The sequence below is a fragment of the Myotis myotis genome, unplaced genomic scaffold, assembly GCF_014108235.1.
Source record: "Myotis myotis isolate mMyoMyo1 unplaced genomic scaffold, mMyoMyo1.p scaffold_m19_p_12, whole genome shotgun sequence".
NCBI lineage: Eukaryota > Metazoa > Chordata > Mammalia > Chiroptera > Vespertilionidae > Myotis > Myotis myotis.
Genome location: NW_023416316.1, coordinates 27,417,283 through 27,437,822, shown reverse-complemented (window position 1 = coordinate 27,437,822; position 20,540 = coordinate 27,417,283). Strand labels below are relative to the sequence as shown.

The following is a 20,540-nucleotide window of genomic DNA, read 5'->3' as shown; positions in this document are numbered from 1 at the left end:
CCTACTGTGCTCTTTCCAGCCCATGTTCAGGGCAGACTGAGCTCTGGGACCTGCAGAGCCCCTCTCCGCGGGCGTATTGAATTCAGTGTTTCCTTGGTAACTGGGTCAGGGTTTCTTATTCAGACCTTGAGTCTCCAGCAGCCTGCCCTCCCGGTGGTGCCTGTGTATGGCCATGGGGTTGCGGGGTGGGGGGTGCTCTTTACACTGGAGATGTGGTGCTGGGTGGTCTTGGAGAGTGCTTGCCTCCTGGGGTCTCAGTTTCCTCTTCCCTAAAGTGGGACAGATAACAGAGACTCCGGCCAGGCCAGGCCGGCTGGGAGGCGAGTTCCCAAACATCCCAGGAATAGCTGGCAGAATTCCACAGGGTGGAGGAAATCCTGTTCCGGGCCTGGGCCTGTGAGCTGAGTGGGAAGTGGAGGGAGGAGAGGCCTGGGGGCCTGGGGAGGGGCCTGAGAGCAGGCCAGAAAGGCAGGGGACTGCTGACTCACAGGGACAGAACAGAGCAGAACGTCCTGTTTCTTTTCTGTTTCCCTGTGGATTCTCTGTGAGTGCTTGGGTTGGGGGCACGGGGGCGAGGGAGGCAAATTCACACGGACAGTCACACTAGACTTCTGGGATGGGAAAGTGGACCCCGTGTTCCCTGTGTTGTTGATTTTATCTCTGCAGTGTCCTTCCAATCCGCCTCCCCTCCCCCGCCCCAGTGCCCACCCTGGCTCATCCCCCAGCCTGGGGCCCTGTCCAGGTCAGCGGCTTTCTGAAGCAACTCCATGAGACAGCCGGAGGGAATGGGAGGGAATGGCTGAAACTCCTCACTGCCCTTGGGATGAAGTCTCTGCCTCTTGGTTGGCCATTCAAGGCCCCTGGTCTGGTTCGTGCCTATCCCCATGCTCTTTTGTTCCATTCACATTGCTTCAGTCTCAACCCCCCAAAACACCCTGCACTTTACCCTCTCTGTGTCTTTGTCCAAGAAGAAGCCCTCCCATGGGTTTCCAACTTTATTATTATTATTATTATTCCTTTTGGAGCACTGACCACACTTGATCTCTCTCCCCAGAGATTTACGGCAGGATTCAAGGGCCCTGCCCTCATAGAGCTGAGAAATCCCTGAGGGCTCCTTGCCCCCCAGCACAGAACGGCCCATACAACAGATCCTCAGGAAGGATTCTCCCCTGGAGACTCTGGAAAAGTAAATACGATTGGGAGTGGGGCCTGAGGGACACCAAGTAGAGCACAGGGCCCTGTGGGATTAGGTCTTTGGGCTCCTGGGGCCTCCCAGGGGGCTCCTGCTCCATCTTCCTAGTGTTGGCGGTGGGGGTGGGGTCTGAAAGGCAGGAAACATTTAACAGGTGGAGGCTGCAGCCCTCTGGCCATCTCCCCCTCCTCTTTCTGCAGAGCCCACGCAGTTCTTCATGGCAGGATGCCTGCATCACCTTTTCCCTTGTTAATGTAAGTGGGATGTTTGGAAGGTGGTCTTTTTTCTGGTCATTTGATGAAGATGATGCTGGAGGACGCGTGCGTATCTAAGTGATAGACATCTTTTGGCATCTGGGGCTGGGGGGGGCAGGGGCTGCATATCACAGGATTGATTACAAGACACAACTCTAAGAGAAGGGGTGGAAAGTACCCTTAGGACAAACATCTCTGAATTGTGGGCAAAGGCTGATGGCTGTCTTGCTCTTCTCAACTCTCCTGACAATGCCGATAAACAGAAAGAGACTGTTGAGGATGGTTGGGGGCGAGGATGGTTGGGAGCGAGGATACTGAGCTGGGAGGAGGTTGAGGCTGCCCTGGCTGGCCTCCTGGGCTCCACCTCCTGCAGCCCATCTCCAGGGGGATAAACTCCGGAACCTGCAGAAGCCCCACTCTTGCAGGAGGTGTCTGAACTTGGTCCACTTTTGTTGATGGTTTTTGTTGTTGTTGTTGTTTTGCCCTGGGCTTGAGATGCCACATTGGTCATCCCATGTTGCAGATTGCCCGTGTGAGATCCATGAAGACTGCTAAGAGCCCTCGAAGCAGACTGTGCAGTCCTCACTGTATAACTGGGCTCCCTCTCATTATGCCACAAATTCTGAGTGCCTATTATGAGGATGGACCAGAAGGCCTGTTTTACAGGTGAATCCAAGGAGGGTCCCCAATCTCAGAAACAGAAAAGGAAATCAATACAAGGCTGAAGGTAAGAGGCCTGAACCCTTCTACTTCATTCTACTTTATTTTAATTTTTATTGATTTCAGAGAGGAAGGGAGGGGGAGAGAGAGAGAAACATCAACGATGAGAGAGAATCATTGATCAGCTGCCTCCTGCATGCCCCCTACTGGGGATCAAGCCTGCAACCCAGGCATGTGCTCTGAACAGGAATTGAACCATGACCTCCTGGTTCCTATGTTGACGCTCAATCACTGATCCACGTCAGCTGGGCTAGTTTTTAAAATGCTGAACAATGCACACCTACCACAGCTGGCCTCCAACACCATTCACCCACAAAGAAAAGGCAAATGAGAAGTCAAAGGAACAAATAACCCAGCTTGAAACCGGGTCTGCCTGATACCCTCTATCTCCTGAATTGACTAGTTGATCTTGGTAATTCGACCTGAAACCACCAGCACCAGATTGGCTCCTCACATTTCCTTCTCTCTGGTTGTCCCAGTTAATACAAGTAATTCCAGGTGTCCGGCCTTCAGGTATGGCCCCGGCTTGCTCCATGCGCCTCCTCTGCCCTCTCTGAGGAGGCGCCCCGAGCCCAGGTTTGTTCAATCATCTTAGAAAAGGGAAGAGTGGGGATTTGACAGGGTATCCCACTCCCAGTAGTCACTCTCCCATTCTGTGTGTAGGCAGTACTTTAGCTGCTACTAAAGAAAGTTTACCGGGGCGGGGCCTTGGAGAAATCGCAAAGGACCCAGGCTGTGTGACTGCGGGCTAGCCCTTTGCCCTCTCTGAGGCTCCATACTCTGATCAGTAAAACTGTAGAACGAGGGGACTGCTCTGTGGAAATATAACCGGACAATCAAAGGGTCTGGGCTGCCTGTCACTACTTGAACCAATTAAGCAGAGACAGGGTTGAATCATATATGAGTGTTTATTCCAGGATGGGAGAGCAGCAAGTCATCCACAAAAATCTGCTACCTTTCCCCATAAACCAGCTGCTTATATTGGATAGAAGGGCAAAGATTACGTGCGAAAGTAAGAATTACAGGCCTGGGGAAGCAGGCAAGGTCTCATGGTTACAGGCAAGAGGGCTGGGGGCTGCAAAGAGCGGGTGCCTCCGGGACTAGGTTGCTTCAGCCAGGAGGCTGTAAATCTTTCCGTAGTGATCGAAGTTCTCGGGAAAGGAGTATGGCCTGCCTTCCCATGCCAGCTCCCATGTCCCAGGGCAAACAGCTCTCAGCCAGGTTGGAATGTGCTTTCTCTAATCGGAACAGAACTATTATGGTAAACAGAGCATGATTCGTATTTCTTGTCATTGTAGCTGGTCCCCCCTGTTCTACTCTGCCCCTAACAAAGCATTGAACTAGGAGGGAAGGCCAGGAAGCCCCTCTTCGGCCATTTGGTGCTCTTCTTATCATTACAAATTAGCCACAGGCCACAGGTGTGCTGTAACCGCTGCTTCCCAGCACCTGAGTCTGTAAAAGGGAGACGAAACCACTTCACAGAGTTGCTGGACCAATTATGTGAGCGAATGCCTGGCTGTGCCCTCTACCCCGAATTATTGTTTCTCACTACTCCACTGCTCAGAGTTTGGGCAGGTGGGGCCAATAACCCAGTCTCCTTTCAGACGTGGTGGTGGCCTCAGGAGGTTCTGGCTGTGACAGGGCTGTGACCGAGTGAGTGTCAGGACGGAGCCCCGTCTGGCAGACCACTCAGTGGCCTGGGCCTGGCTCGCCCCCACCCAGGGAAGTGGAGAACCTGGGGGGGGCAGGGCTGGAATGGCCTGGGTGTGCTTGGGTGGTGGGGTGACTGCAGCCACCAAGGGCGACAGGCAGCTGCGCAGGCCCTGAGCCCCCACTCACCACGGGAGGAAGGCATTCGGGAAGTGCTCTCAGCCACTCAGACATCTTGGAGCCTGGGCCCAGGCTGGACCAAGGCGGCAGCACCAGGGTTGGGCATGCCATGACCTGGCTCCCGGGGTGGCTGCCAGGTCAGGAGACCATGGAACCACATACAGTCAGAGCTGTTGTTCCAGACAAGCCCAGGGTAAGTGTTCATAGCATCTGAGGGTGAGCAGGGGCGTGAGCGGGCGGCACAGAGGGCTGGGGGCCGGCACAGCCGAGGGCTTCCCTGTGTAGGACAAAGGCCACACGTCCGGGCCTTATCTAAACACACGCTCCAACCCCAAGCAGGAAAGGAGGCCGCATGAAGCAGGCCTCCCCCACCGCCCTGCCCCAGGCCCCTGTGGACTCACAGACGCCCCCACTGTGTCAGGGTTGGCATTGTCTTCTGTCCCCCTGTGTCCCTGCCCCTAGCACAGGCCAGGGGCTCAGGAGGCAGCAGATTCAAGGACTGGCCCAAGGTTCCTCAGGGGAGGAGCCCAAGCTCATCCCGGATCTGCAGGATGGGGAGTTTTTTTGTCTTTTGTCTGAGTGTACAAACTCTCCTCAAATCCGCAGGCGTCGCCAGAGGGCCGGGTTGGCAAGGCTCCCTGTGAGCAGCCTTCTGCCCCCTCCTCCCAGCTCCTCCGAGTTCGGGAGACTTGAGCGCACATCTTTCAGGTCAGCGTTTCTTCCAGAGACGCCCAGTGGAGTTGACCGCAGCTCTCAGAAGCCTGGACAGGCTGAGGAAACAGTGACAGAGGCCGGAGCAGTGCCATGCAGAGCGCCCCACGGTCTCGAGGGGGCACTACCCAGGACCCCACACCAGTATCTTCTTAGAAGACCACAGGGACCCGCCTGGCTGGAAGAGCTACCAAGAGCCCCGGTTCGAATGGGGAGCTAAGGCTTCCTTCCAGCTGCACCCAGTTGCTCAGTGCACCAGCTGCTACCGGGGCCATGGAGACGGCGGTGATTGGCATGGTGGCCGTGCTGTTTGTGGTCACCGTGGCCATCACCTGCATCCTCTGCTGCTTCAGCTGTGACTCGAAGGCCCCGGATCCTCAGGGGGGCCCTGGCCGCAGCTTCACAGTGGCCACGTTTCACCAGGAGGCTTCTCTCTTCACGGGGCCGGCTCGCCATGCCCAGGCAGTGGCGGGTGCCCGGGACTTCTGGACCTTCATGTGAGGCCTCACAGCCCCCAGGATTTGCTCTGCTGGTGGGTCAGACTCACCCCCCAACAAGCCTTCCCTGATGTCCCACTCCTCCAAGTCTGGCATTCCTGCCCTTCCCTGCCTGTGTCCAGCAATCTCCCTGTTGCATCCCATCCCAGATAGCTGTGCCCTGTGGCCCAGGAGATCCACCCTGATGGGACCCGGTGGAGTCAGCCCTGACCCCCAAGAGCTCCACTGGACCCCGCCCACAGGATGGGGCTTAGGAGAGGTCTGAAGAGTGAGTGAGCAAACGGTGTTGGACTGCACGGTGGGCCATCTCTTCTGATCGACAGGGGAACTGGAATCTATCGGAAGCAGATTCTGTTAACTCAGGTTTATCCCAGGATGCCTACAAACTGGTTCTATTGCCACCAGAGGAAGCAGCGCCCTCAAGTGGACGCTTCGTACAAACCACTTCTTGCCTGCTCCCCTCGCTGAGCCTTTTTGCTACTTGCCTGTGCAGATCCCACAGAGCCCAGCCTTGAGGCCAGCCCCTGCCAGTTGCCTGAAATCAGCCCTGCCATGCTGAAACCGAAGGGCTACGCGTGATTTATTTTATAATTGAAGATGTATATCCTTTTATGGGTCTCCCAAGAGTCGGGGTTGGAAAACCACAAAAGGAAGCAGAAGAGAAAGCCAGAGTCACGGAAAGGACGAGAGGTTTGCTAACAGGAAAGCCAGAAAGAAGACTTGGAAGCCTGTTTTGAGAGCGACTTTATTCCTCTTTTCTTAGTGGTCACTTCCATTCGTAGAGAATGTGAGTGATTTGAGCCCGGAATGACAGAACATCAGGAACTCAACGACAATGCCAATGCCAGATAAGCTAAAGTGTTACACTGAGAGCATGTAACAGCGCTCTTGTTTCCGTCACAAAGAACGGCTCAGATCTTTTTCTTAGAAAATCTGTTTTCTCTGTACCCACGAAATAAATGCTGTGTCATACTTAGAGGATAGTTTGAAAGGTACAAAATTCTGAGTCTCCTGGCTAGCAGTCTCTATTCAGGACTGGCCCTGAGGGGGGCTCTGGCCTCTGAGGGTGCCCAGACCGGCCACCTTGGCCATGTGGCTGCCACAGGAAGACTTGGAGAGAGCGGCGGGGGCTGCAGAGGCTCAGAGGGGTGAGGGGCCAATAGAGTCAGGGTGATGCAGAGGGATGGAGTGGATGAGCATGGGGAGGGGAGGGGCACAGCCCAGGGAGGGAGCTCCTGGGGACCGTGTCTTGGTCGCTTTGGACCTAGAGCTCTCGAGCAGGGCCTTCCTAGATGCATGTGGAAGGGAACGGGCTGCAGGGAGGACCTGGGGACTGAGTAAAGGGAACCGCTGTAGGTCGTGTTCTCTGAAAGTGACCGAGATGGAGTTTGGGATGCAAGATGTTACAGGGATCAGTGCCTGTGAGGGGAAGGAGGGAGCAAACTGGATAGAGGTCCTTCCTTGAAGGGGCCATGGTGGGTGCATCTCCACAGGAACTTGGCAGGGCCTGTTTTCAGAGGCACCCAGACCAGTCAGAGATGAGTGAGCGTGTCCAGCACAAAGAAATGCCTGGAAACCAGAGCTCCAGGTGGGCAGAGATGGAGGTGCAAGATCTGCAAGGGATGAAGAGTCGGCCCCCGGTGCTCCCTGCCCTCAGAGAGAGTCGGCTCTGCTCCAGGTCAGGCCTCCTTCAGCTGGACCCAATGTTAGGACCCCAGACCCAGGGCTCTGTCCCTACACTGTGTGCGCACAACCCTCCCTGGGTCAGTGGAGGGCGGGGCCTGTAGGCTGGAATCACACATGTCATTCTGAAAACAAAGCAATGGGGGTGGGTGAGGGTGGGAGTCACAGCCTCACTCTGCAGGTGATGGGCAGGTCCCGCCCTGCCCTAGGGGAGCGGGGAGCTGGAGAAGGGGCAGTCAGGGCCAGCACCTGGGCAGCTGGCAAGAGGAGGAGCAACTGGAGATACAGGAAGGTGGGGAGCTGGGGGGGCAGAGAAGCAGGGAATAGGGTTGTGCGATTTAGCAAATAAAAATACAGGACATCCCCAGTTAATTTTAATCTCAGGCAGCAAATACTTCTCAGTATAAGTAATGTCCCATGTAACATGTGGGACATACTTATATGAAACATATGTTGGGGGCCGATATTTTACCTGGCAACCCTGCAAAGGAGAGAGTGGTTCTCAGAGAGGGTGGTCCAACTAGTGGGAAGCCTCAGGGAAGGCGAGCACAGAGAAGAGACCTTGGGTTTTGCAACCCGACAGTTGACAGTGACCTTGGTGAGAACAACCTGAGTGAAGGAGCAGCCCTACCCTGGTGTGCTTGGATAGGGCGTGCGCACGTGGGGGGTGTGCACGTGGGGGGCGTGCGCACGTGGGGGGTGCACTTGGGGGGCATGTGCACGTGGGGGGCGTGTGCACGTGGGGGGCGTGTGCACGTGGGGGGAGTGTGCATGTGGGTGCGAGGGCCGTGAAGCCAGTGGGAGCTGAGGAAGGAAAGGTCGCAGTTGCGGGTCATTTGAAGGGAAGGACAATGATGTATTGTGGCTAGAGAGGCACTGCACTGAGGGGGAGTTTATTATTCTTTTAAATTAGAGAGGGAGGTTGAGCCCATGTAAGGCCCAAGGGAGAAGGATTGGAGAGGAAGACACTGAGTGCACCAGCAAGGAAGAGAGCCTTGGAAGAGGCCCCTGGGAGGCCTGGGAGCAGCACACAGGAGCGGGCGGGCGGGGCAGGCCCGGATGTGCGTGGGGTCGGGGAATGCTGCAGGAAGGATGTTGGGGTACAGGCAAAGGCCGCTTGTGTGCGTGTCGGGGGAGAAAGGAGGTGAAGGTGTCATACCAGATGGTCTGTTTTCTCCATCTGCGCAGAGGTGGGTACGGGGAGGGGCTGGGGTAAGGAGAGGCCGGGATGATGACCCAGAGAGGGGGTGAGCGGCTGCAGCAGTCCTGCTTTTCTTACATGTGTGAGTGTGTGGGCGTGGGCATGAGAATGAGTGTGGGGTGTGGGGTGAGTGGGGAGTAGGCGTGTGATGTGAGTGTGTGATGTGTATGGTGTGTGTGCATGCGTGTGTGGTATATGAGTGCTTGGTGTGTGAGCGTGAGTGTTGTGTGGTGTATGTCAGTGATGGCGAACCTTTTGAGCTCGGCGTGTCAGCATTTTGAAAAACCCTAACTTAACTCTGGTGCCGTGTCACATATAGAAATTTTTTGATATTTGCAACCATAGTAAAACAAAGATTTATATTTTTGATATTTATTTTATATATTTAAATGCCATTTAACAAAGAAAAATCAACCAAAAAAATGAGTTCGCATGTCACCTCTGACACGCGTGTCATAGGTTCGCCATCACTGGTGTATGTTGTGGTGTGTGTTGGCCCAAAATGCTCCTGGCATTCCGCCCGGTGCAGCCCACCGTGTCTGGGACAGGCCAGCCAGAAGCTCCTCTATCCCCAGGAGAGGGAGGTGGCAGTGCAGGGACAGGGACTTGGGTTGGCACCGGAACCCAGCAAAGCCCGGAGAGTGCTTATCTGGTGGCAGCGTGGGAAGGGGTCGCTCCGGGTCACCCTGGAATCGGAGCCCCAGTGAGCCCCGGCCGCCCAGTTCCAAACCCAGCTCCTCTCTGTTCGCTCTGCGATTACTGGTTCCTATTTCTCGGCCTCCCACTACGCAGGTGCTGTGCTTTCTATCTCCCCTCTCGGTGCTCACAGCAGCCTGTCACCCCTAGATGCGCCCACTCTGAGGTGCTTTGGGCCAATGCCCCCCAGAAGTGCCGCCCCAGGGACCTAAGGAAGCCAAGCTGCCCCCCTTCCCCTCCGCACATGGGGTCTGCGTCAGGCACCCTCAGCAGACTCGCTGCATGTCTTCAGGAGGAACGGCCAGAGCACCTGGGATTTGATTTGCTCTGGGTTTCCCTGGACAAAAGCCTTGCTCACACCTGCCCCCACCTCCATCTCTGACTTTGAGGAAGAAAGGGATCTCTGCCGTACACAGATCGCACGGGCAGCCCACAGCCTCCCCCAGATAACACCTGGTGAGGGCGGGACTTCCAGGCTGATGCCTGAGCCCCGAGCCGGCCTGCCAGGCCTTCCAGGGCTTCTCTCGGCAGATGCCACTGCCCTCCACGCACAGGTCCTGCTTCCCCCTCACCTCCTAGGGCTTCCCTCCCAGCTGCACCCCTCACCCTTGCTGTGCTCTACCCAGCCCTGTCCTCGCCCCACCCCACCACGAACTTGCTGGGCCTCAGTTTCCCTGGCTGCACAGGGGAGATGAGAATCCTGTCCTGCCTTGTCAAGATGATGTCTGAGAGGGGGAGACCTGCAAGGCCCAGCTGTCGGGAGGAGCTCACCCCACCCTGCTCTTTCTCCACATCCTGCCTGCAATTAGGGGGGCGTTTCTCTCTGGGACAAGGTGGATTCTGGAGTCAGGAGGCCCTGAAATTACATGTTTCTGGAAAAGTACCTTCTTTAAAGGAAACCACTTGTTCCAAGGAGAAAAGGGTCCTCGTGCCTTGCAGGTCCCAGCTCCCCCCAGGACATGACACTTGAAAAGATAAGCAATGCTACACACACACACACACACACACACACACACACACACACTCATCCAGTGCATTTGTAACAGTGAAAACTTAGACACAGCCGAAACACCAATCAAGAGGGACAGGGGCCAGTCCAGCAAAGCCTAGCATAGCCATAACATTGAACACAGGCTTAAAACAATGAGGTGGATTTATTGCTGTTAATTCTCACTCAAGGATATTTTTCAGTTGATTTTTAGAGAGCGGGAGGAATGGGAAGAGCCAGAGAGAGGGAAACATCAGTAGAAGAGAGACACATGGATTGGGTTCCTCCCACACGCACCCTGACCAGGGCTGGGGATCAAGCCTGCAACCAAGGTCCTTGACCGGAATCAAACTTGGGACCCTCAGTCCACAGGCCAATGCTCTATCCACTGAGCCAAACTGGCTAGGGCAGATTTAAACTCAACATGAAAGGGCATTCATCATCTCAGTAAGTAAAAGTAGAGTCAATGAGAGAACAAAAAATGCCATGTAGTAAAATTGCGTTTTTGTTAAAATGCACTTAGATGCATGGGAGATGCATAGAAAAAAGCTGCATGTCTAAGTCTTAACTAGTGATTGCCTCTGGGTGGGTGGGACTGTTTGTATTTCAAATGTTTTTGTTTTTTGTTTATTTTATTTCCTGTAACGAATGGTTTGTTTTTGAATAAGAAAAAAACAGGAAACTAACAAAGGAAATGAAACAAGTTATTTTTTAAAAATTATAAACCAACTTCAATCACAAATAGAAATACAAAAACACAGTCAAATGAAGACATAGAAATGGTGACAGATAAACTCTCTGGGGACAGAGGAGCACAGACAGGGGTAAAAAACACACACATACACACATACCACACACACACCCCTCCTGCCTCATTCTCACAGTGGAGGTACCCAGGGGGGTGTGGCAATGGCTGCTAATTTTCCAGAAAATGCTGGGATCTGGAGCGAGGGTGACAGGAACTTCTGGGCCTGAGGGGTGTGTTTGGGGGGTGGAGAGAGTAAAGGGAGTGTCCTGGGACCCCCCCTAGCCTGGGGTCAGGCCTGGCTGCCCCACATCCGTCCTGTGCCTCCTGAGACAGCACATGGATCCTGATCCAAGGTCCAGGCCAGGCTGCAGAACCGGCCAAGGAGCTCCTCCCCCAGCTGTAGAGGTGACATCAGGGCCCATTGCTGGGAGGGGCTTCCTTGCCACCACTTGTGACTTCCAGGCCAGGCCTGTCCAGCCTCCCACAGGCCCTGCTTAGGAATCCAGGGCTGTGGTGCATCCTACAGAGAGGCCCTGTGTCCTCGGGAACTTCTGAGATGCAGGCCCAGCGCTGCCCTCAGCCTGACCCTCCCTCACCCCCTTCCATCCCCACTGTCCTGTCCCTGCACAGACCTCACCACTGCAGTTCACTCTGACATGTCCTGGCCCCCAGAGGGCTCTTTCTCAGGCACAGATCTGACCTCCTTAGAAGGCTGCTATGAGGGCTCTGTTCCCCTTCAGACTTGGTATCTGTGGTTGGCATAATACTGGCCTCCCAAAGGCGTCCACATCCTCATCCCCAGAACCTGTGACTGTGGCATATTACCCGGCACAGAGAATTCCAGTTGCTAACCAGCTGGCCTAAAAGGAGGGCTGCCCTGGATTACCCAGGTGGGCCCAATGTCATCAAAAGGCAATCAAGGGGCCCTTAACCTGGAAGAGGGAGGCAGGGCAGTCAGGGGAGAGGGATGGGATGTGAGAAAGACTCGGGGATGGAAAGGGCCAGCTCTGCAGAGACCTGGACTCGAACCCAGGAGTCCCATCCTGGACTCTGACCTCCGGAACTGTAAGATAACACCCTTATCTACCTAACGAATTTGTTACAATAGGTGTGTTGTTTTAAGCCTCTGAGTGTGTAGTTATTTGTTAAGGCAGCGAAGTGTCTTTAACCTTTCGTGCTCACCAAGCTTTAGGCTTGGATTTGCTCTGCTTGTCAACCCCATGCTTCGGGGCCAAAGAACAGGAAGGTGGCACCAGAGCGGCTGCAGTCTGGAAGCTGAAGGAGGCTGTTGGGCTCGGGCTGGGTGGGCTGGACGAGCTTACAGATACAGGTGGGGTGACAAGTCGTACTTCTCAGGTGCTGGTGCCAGCAGGATGAGGGTCACAGTGTGAAGATGGGCAGGCCCTGTGCTGGGCGCAGTGCAGTGGGCACCCCCAGCGACCCCAGTTGTACCCTATGCAAGCACCCACACAAGTGTGCACACATCTCTGTCCAAGGGCCTTCTTGCAGTCTTCTCCTTTTTCTTCTTTAATTTATTGGTTTTAGAAAGAGAGATGAAGGAGAAAGGGAGAGAGACAAACATTTATGGGAAAGAGAAATGTCTCTCAGTTGCCTCCTGTACCTGCCCGGACCCAGGATCAAACCTGCAGCCCAGGTATGTGCTCCGACTGGGAATTGAACCCTCAATCTTTCTGGTGTCCCGGGTGACGCTCCAACCAACCGAGTCACCCCCCTGGGCCATTGGTTGCTTCTTGTATGTGCCTTGACCAGGGCTCGAACTATTATTCTTAATAGTAAAACATTATAAGTTCCAAGAATCCATCTACAGGGAAATAAAAAAATTACAGTACATCCACAAAATGAATTAATAGCCATTACAAAATGAACTAACTTGGAAACTGCCCATCATAAATAGAGAAAAAAACAGCCAGTTACAACATGGTTTCATAAAAAAAAATAAAGAGCCATAAAGAGATATCCCTTCTCCCCAAGAAAACAAAAAGAGAAGCAAGAACACTCCTAAATTACACGTGTGTGTATGTATGAGTATAAGTGTCGAGAAAAGTCTGGAAGGATATAGTTGCCACCAGGACAACAGGCCTGGAGGGAGGAGGAAGCCTGCTTTGTTTACTTCTGTATTTGGATTTATTTTCACAAGCATGTGTTGGTTTTTGTTAGATGTGATAATGTTGTTTTTTTAAAAGATGGTACAAAGGTTAAGACAAGCAAACTTTGCTGTTACTGTTCAGTAAATGGTTTTTGTTTGCAAAAGAGCTCTCTGGGTTGAGCAATACCAGAGCTCCACTTCTCAAGAACTCCCCGGACCACAGATGAACCGAATCAACCCCCTTCTCCAGGCGCCTGTGCTCAGCGTGGGAATGAGGCAGCACGAGTTCCCCGAGGCGTCCGCACGCCCTCCTGGCCCTGTGCGGCTGTGTGGTCTGACGTTTGGAGAGGCAGCTGACACCTGCCTCGATGTTTTGCGGCAGTTCTAGACCGAAATACAATGTTCTGGCCCCCATTTCAGTGAACTTTGAACTTCCTCATAATTCACACTCCCCTTTTTTAGAATCCATAACTCTCACGTGAGAGAGAGAATGTTTGATCCCAACTAGTTACTGAATGACTCCAATGTAAACCCAAGGCATTGCTGATATTGAAGGCCTAGCATTTAAAAGGGACAGGCACTGGAGAGAGAGGAATAGGGTGGGGGGTGGGGGGGGGGGAGAGAGAGAGAGAGAGAGAGAGAGAGAGAGAGAGAGAGAGAGAGAGAGAGACCCAGGAGGGCGGCCAGGCTGGGCTGCGGAGTCTGGGCTCCAGCCCTTGCTCTCTCCAGGGTGCTCAGGCCACAGGCTGTAGCAGGTGTGGAGGTCTAGCACCTCACACTCCACCAGGTGCCCCAGGTTCGCAAAGCTGCTCAGCGGCAGCGTCTCCCACGTGAGCCTGGGCCCCAGGAGAGCTGTGTCGACTGCAGCTGACAGACCAGGAAACCAGGGCTCAGTGACACCAAAGGGACAGCCGCACATCACTCAGCGCCTTGGTCCCAGAGTTCAGGGCAGAATCACGCCTCCTTTTTCTTTGTCTCCACAGCCAGAGCGTCGCTCTGACCTCTTTCATATCTTCTCTTCCCAGCGTAGATTTTGTTTGCTAGAAAGAAGCCTGCTGCGTTAAAACGCTTGCAGGTCAATGGTCCGGAATAAGGTGTCCAAATTCCAAACTGGTACTAGTACTTAGCACTCAGTAATGGTACATTGGGATCCAGGAACTCTCAGGAATTCCTGAGATCAGAAATTGTTCTGCATTTTTAGCACATTTTATTTATAGGACTTTTAAACAATGAGTGACCATAAGAAAAAACAATGAATAAATTTCTGTGATAGTGTGATGCTAAATTTCAGATGCTTTCAGTAAAAAGTATGTTTTTTAGTTTACTAATATGAACCAATACACTGTGACAAGATTATTTCAATAGGATGTAAAGATGATTTGTACCCGATACAGACATATTATAGAAAACATTAGAAAGAAGAGAACGTTAACACAGATAAATGCCAAATAAAAATTGAAAGAGAATATCACAAATATTTAAAATTTAAAAATTATTACTTAATAATGAACTTTAGCCCGAGCCAGTTTTGCTCAGTGGATAGAGTTTCGGACTGAGGGGTTCTGGGTTTGGTTCCGGTCAAGGGCACATGCCCGGGCTGTGGGCTCAATCCTCAACGGAGGGCATGCAGGAGGCAGCTGATTAATGATTCTCTCTCATCATTGATGTTTCTATCTCTCTGTCCCTCTTCCTTCCTCTCTGAAATCAATAAAACTATTCTAGAAAAGAACTTTAATAACACAAAGCATTAATTGTTCCATCTGATAATTTTGAACTTGTTTTGTGACATATTCCAGACACAGAACACTTTCTTTTATTTTGCATTAATGCTGGTTAAATTAAGAATGTCTCAAACATCTTTCAGTTGAGTGTTAAGGCACGTGTTGCTTCATAAAAGCTCATTTCCTTTTTTTAAAAAAAATTGATTTTAGAGAGGAAGGAACATAGGAGAGGGGGAGATAGAGAGAGAGAGAAAGAGGAACGCCGATTTGTTGTTCCACTTATTTATGCATTCATTGGTTGACTCCTGTATGAGCACTGACCAGGGGTCAGAGACTGTGGTGCATTGGGACGTTTTCTAACCAACTGAGCCACACCGGCCAAGCTCATTTCCTTTTAAAAAAATACCTTTTTATTGATTTCATAGAAGAAGGGAGAGGGGAGAGAGAGAGAGAGATAGAAACATCAATGATGAGAATCATTGATCGGCTGCCTCCTGCGCGCCCCCTACTGGGGATGGAGCACGCAACTTGGGCACGTGCTTTTTACCAGAATGGAACCTGGGACCCTTCAGTCCGCAGGCCGACGCTCTATCCACTGAGCCAAACCAGCTAGGGCTCGTTTCCTTTCTTAATGAGAAAAAATGTTTTGTCTGCTGCCCTAGTCGTGATTTTGCTGCTGAGTTCAGTATTGCTTTTGCTGACCCAGATGTTAGAGCAGTTTCTGATTTCACATTGGAGTGTTCTGCAGCAATCACATCTTCTTTTTACAGCCCTTCAGGTAGGTACCTACAAATAATTGTAGCCTGTAGTAAATACTCAAACATTTGGAAATGCCAGTGACCATTATTGGGAAATTTTCAAGTAACAGTAACGTTCATATCTACTAGCAATATTGATAGCACTACACAGAATCATTCGCTGAAATCGCCAATATAGCAGGCTTATTTTGCTTCTAAAATGTGTTATTTTTGTATGACAAAACTCATAGGATTTGTATAAGTATCCTATAAGTATAAACTTACTAACATTTATTTTCTTTATAAAAATGGCTTACTGTTGGAAGTAGCACAGGCCACAAGCACACACGTATAACTAGTGTTTGTGCTGGTAAACTGACTCTCTGAAAAAAAAAAAAAAAAAGTGGAAAAAAACCCTGATATGTAACACTTGACAGTTTCTGAAGGGAAGTATAAATACTTCCGTGGTCAATTCCCGGTTACCTGTGTGATGTCGCTGAGAGTCGCAGAGATGTGCATGACGGGCTCTCTCCAGCCTGTGTGTCAGCTCCAGCGCACTATTGCTTATAATGTGACACCAGCCACAGGAGAGGGCACCTAGATGAGGACCACCTAGTCTTAGCAACTCCATATAAATCTCCATTTAAGAAACATTTAGCCCGGCCAATGTTGTTCAGTGGTTGAACATCAACCTATGAACCAGGAGGTCATGGCTCAATTCCCAGTCAGGGCACATGCCCGGCTTGTGGGCTCGATCCCAAGTGGGGAGCATGCAGGAGGCAGCCGATCAATGAGTCTCTATCATCATTGATGTTTCTATCTCTCTTTCCCTCTCCTAATAAAAATATATCAAAAACAAAACCTTTGTACATCTGTGAAATCTGAAAATCTGGTAACCATGGGCAAGATGGATGAGATGACATCCCCTGGTCTCTCTGACGACCTTTCCCGGAGCTGGAGTTTATGGGAATGGCCACTAGATGTCACTCTTGCATATCTACAGCAGCTGGGTAATTTCACGGTGCAAATTACAGAAACCAGAAACGGGGCCCACTTACCTTACAGTAAATTAAACTTTATTGACATAGTGTTCTTTTTTCACAGATAGCTTCTGATAAACACTTATTTTTATTAATGTTGAAAAACAAAATTAATTTTCAAAGTTCTATTCTTAAAATGAGCATGATTGCTTTCCTAAATGCTCTCTTTAAATAGGCTCCAATATACTCAGAAACTTACTGTACTTACAACAAACTCTTTCTCTCAGACAAGAGCCTCTTGAGCTGATATCTTGATTCACGTGAGCAGAGACCATGGCCCGTGCGTTCTCACAGAGCACACAGCATCTGGCGCAATGCCATATTTAATGTAATGATAATCACCTCCATTTATCTAGTGGTTTACACTTTACAAAGCCGTGATAGTTTACTCCCTCTCAAGGGTAGTTCAAGCCTGTCCTTCTTTGTAATAAGCCAAAGTCTAATGCACATTCTTTATAATAAAAGCGTCCTACTTAATTCAATAATGAATGGTTACTGAGCACTACCATGTGCGAAGCACTAAGTATAGTGTGCCCTGTGCTGGGTACTGTGTGTGAGCTGATGAAGGCCCTTCTCCCATGGAGTGAACGTTCAATGGGGAGGTAGTCAATAAGCAAACCAGTGAAGAGATGATTTGTCAGGGAGCAATGAGAATTATGGAAAAGGATAAAGCAGTAGGGGGGTGGAAAGCAATGGGAGGGTTTCACCTGAGGCAGGTGAGCAGGTGAGCAGGTGCCCTTCATGCAGAGACCCGAGTGGTGTGCAGGGGAGCACAGCGTGACCATCTGGATGAAGCACATTCCAGGTCTTGTGGCAGAAAGGACTGTGGAGGTTTGACCTCAAGGAAGGAGCTTGCAAGGACATCAGTGTGGCTGGAGGGGAGGCAAGGAGGGACAAGTGGTGGGAGATGAGGTTGGAGAGTTGGACGGGACACAGATTGTGTGGGAGCTGGGCTTTATTTCCAAGCGTGACAAGAAGCCATTGGAGGATTTTGAGCTGGGGAGAAACATGCCCTGAAATGGGAAGCATGGCCTGCAAGGAAGCATGGGCACCAACTGAAGGGGGTGCAACCTGGCTATGCATTGAAGGGGGCAGACAGGACTCCCTGAGGCGTTGGATGTAGAGGGTGAGGGAAGGTAAGCAAGGATGGTGCATAGGTCTTTGGCCTGGGCAACCAGGTGGGGGATGGTGCCCCCATTTCAGGGGTCCTCAAACTACGGCCTGCGGGCCACATGCGGCCCGCCGAAAACATTTATCGGGCCCGCCGGGTGTTTTGGCCGCCGCTGTGTGCATAGGAATTTGTTCATAGTTTTTTTTTAAACTATAGTCCGGCTCTCCAACGGTCTGAGGGACAGTGAACTGGCCCCCTGTTTAAAAAGTTTAAGGACCCCTGCCCCATTTACTTACACGGTGAAAACTGAGGCTGGGACAGTTGTAAGAGGGGCACTGACACACAGAGCTCTATTTGGGACTTGTTAGGTTTGAAGGTTCTATTTTGCATCCAAGAACAGACAGGTGCTTATTCAAGTCTGGATTTCAGAGGATGGGTAGGTGCTGACCAGGTTGCTCTGAGACCCTTTCTGGTGAATCTCTGCTAATGGGCAGCTTAGATACAATAGGAGCATTTAACTTACTCCAGTGGCACCTAGAAATTTAGTACCTTCACTGTGTTTCAGCTGAAATGTGTAGTAAGTTTTACACCTACCAAAGCTGTCAGACATACGAACAATATGTTTCAAAGCATATAAAGCATAATTCTGAGAAGTTAAAGAGTATAATTTTCTGTTAAATTTATTTAACTAATTTAGAAGTTACTTTGCTTCTGAAGGACAGTTGTATCGACTTGCGAGAGACTTCCTTGAGCCCCTGCTGGTGAGAGTGTGTGGGCCCACATACCTGTTGAACCAGCAATCCCCTTCTGCAAGTCAGTCCTAAGAAAATAATCAAAGTGGATCCAGTTTTCTGAGCAACTATGTTCATCTCATCATTATTTACAAGAGAAACAGTGGAACAAAGTAACTGCCCACCAATTCATGGCAACTCAGTAATTACAGCATATTCATGAAATTAAAAATTCACACATTAAAATGACATCAACAAAGGTTTTTTATTAACACGGCAGGGATGGATATGATGTAAAATTAAGTGAATCATAGGTATAACTGTACACCTCTAATCTCAGTCACATAAAAAAAAGCTGTGTATAAAAATGACCAAACAGAGGGACATTACTTCCAACTGTTTAGAGCAGTTAAACCCAGAGGATATAATTCCTTCTAATACTGCTTTGCTTTTGTCCAAACTTCCCACACTGGGCATTTCAAAATAAACCATCATTTGGAGTTAAAGCAACAACAGCAAAAAGGGAAGATGGAAAGACTAGCCTTGGCCTGGGCATCAGAAGAGGATTTGGGTCCAGAGCCCTGGCTCACCCCTTGAGCATGAGGAACCCCGTTCCTTCTCGGAGTCTCAGGTTTCTCGCCTGCAAAGTATGGAAAGAAGTCCAGCCTTCTCCCTCTGTGAGATAATGAGGAGATCTAGCATTATGCCCGCAGAGGGGCTGATCTCAGAGCAATTCAAGGTATGGAGCGTGACGTTTCCACCCCAAGGCTCGAGGGACAACGTCCTATTTCCCCATGAGCGAGCACGGCTGGGAGTGGAAGGTAGCTGAAGGGGGAGCAGAGTTCACAGGCACCCTCTCTGAGACAGTTGGAAACTTCAGATTTGGAAATGACTAGATATTTGGTGATATTAAGAAATTACTTAAAATTTTTATACATGGTAATAGTCTTATGTCGTTGCCTTTTAGATATGAGTGTATCTACGACACATTTTATTGGTGTAATTAGACAGTGTTTGGGATTTGCCTCAAAATCCCTTGCTGCTTTTGTTTTACATGGAAAAGTTCCTGAGATTTTTGGCCAAAGGGACTGAAATTACAGATAATAATGTTCCTAGGATGCAAGATAGAGTGGGAGAGCAACTGGGTGTGCTGTAGAGGGGACCCGGCTGAGGGTTTCTGCGGTGTGGAGCGGCTCTCAACGGACTTGTGCGATCTTGTTCCTGGGGACTGTGAGGGCTCACAGAAACCATCACACTTAACGGGTTGGGTAAAAGTTGTCTGATGGCAATCCTTGCTGTATTTTCTAATGATTATTTTAATTTATTATTTTTCTCTTTAACTTTGTAAATTCAAAGATAAAATAAATGTAAAAGGAAACTTGAGTTTGCTATCTGGGGAGACTAAGAGGATAGATTTTTATTTTTTATCTTTAAAAAATGTGTGTTCAATTTAAGATCTGGAAACAGCCCAAGTGCCCATCAGTAGATAAGTGAATAAAAAAGCTGTGGTACATGTATACCATGAACTACTGTGCAGCAGTGGAAAATAAAAGAATCTCTTACCCTTTGAGACAGCATGGAGGGACCTGGAAAGTATCATGCTAAGTGAAACAAGTCAGGGAAAGACAAGTATCACATGATCTCACTCATATGTGGGATCTAATGAACAAAATAAACTGATGAACGGAGTGGATCCAGAGACACGGAAGCATGGAACAGAGTGTGGAATCTTAGGGGGAAGGCAGGGGAGGGTGCATGGGTGGGAGGTGATCAACCAAAGAACTTGTATGCATAACGCATGGACACAGACAATAGGGTGAGGAAGGCCTGTGGTGAGGGGCGGGGCTGGCTGGAGAGGGTCAATGGGAGAAAAGGAGGACATATATAATACTTTCAACAATAAAGATTTTAAGAAAAAGAACTTAAAAAAATACCATTCTAAAAATAATAATAAAAATAAAAAATGTATGTTTATTCTTTAAGAATAGAAATTAATTTCTAATACCCTATATTCAGACTTCATTGCTATTTTCCGTTTTTATTTATGTTGTTCATTATGAAAGTAACATTTTTTATTTATAAGATTAGATTGGTGTTTTACTGTGATATTTAATATATATAAAATATATAAATATATATAATGTATATAAAACACTTAACGTTCTTAAATGTTCAGTGGCATTAAGTGCACTCACAGTGTTGTGCTGCCATCGCCACCATCCAGCTCCAGCTCCAGAACTTCTCCCGTTTTCCCGAACTGCAACTCCATATCCATTAAACACTAACTCCCCATCCCCCACTCCCAGCCCCTGGCCACCACTGTTCTACTTTCTGTCGCTATGAACTTTAATATTCTAGGTACATCTTATAAGTGGAATCCTACAGTATTTGTCTTATTTGACTGACTTATTTCACTTAGCCTAATGTCTTCAAGTTTCATCCATGCAGTGTGTCAGAATTTTCTTTCTTTTTAAAAATTTTTAAATTCAAAAATATGTTTTAATTGATTTTAGAGAGGAAGGAAGAGGGAGATAGGAAATTCAGTGATGAGAGAGAATAATTGATTGGCTGCC

The 20,540-nt window shown here is 49.9% G+C and overlaps 1 protein-coding gene across 4 annotated transcripts; it reads left to right on the top strand.

Moving 5' to 3' along the window:
• Positions 1 to 438: 438 nt before the first annotated feature.
• On the top strand, positions 439 to 6,180 carry SPAAR (small regulatory polypeptide of amino acid response). Of its 4 annotated transcripts, none has more exons than XR_004971236.1 (6): positions 498 to 544; positions 667 to 868; positions 1,055 to 1,186; positions 1,393 to 1,446; positions 1,970 to 2,173; positions 4,722 to 4,972. XR_004971236.1 is itself a non-coding variant. In XM_036330398.1 (6 exons), exon 6 carries the CDS (start codon positions 4,981 to 4,983, stop codon positions 5,206 to 5,208), a length of 228 nt encoding a protein of 75 aa, XP_036186291.1. In that variant the 5' UTR covers positions 498 to 544; positions 667 to 868; positions 1,055 to 1,186; positions 1,393 to 1,446; positions 1,970 to 2,173; positions 4,603 to 4,980; the 3' UTR covers positions 5,209 to 6,180. The 4 variants fall into 4 exon arrangements, 3 of the variants coding, with proteins under 3 accessions (XP_036186292.1, XP_036186291.1, XP_036186293.1); XM_036330398.1 differs by having other exon boundaries at positions 4,603 to 6,180; XM_036330399.1 differs by lacking the exon at positions 667 to 868 and having other exon boundaries at positions 439 to 544; positions 4,603 to 6,180.
• The last annotated feature ends 14,360 nt before the right edge of the window (positions 6,181 to 20,540 follow it).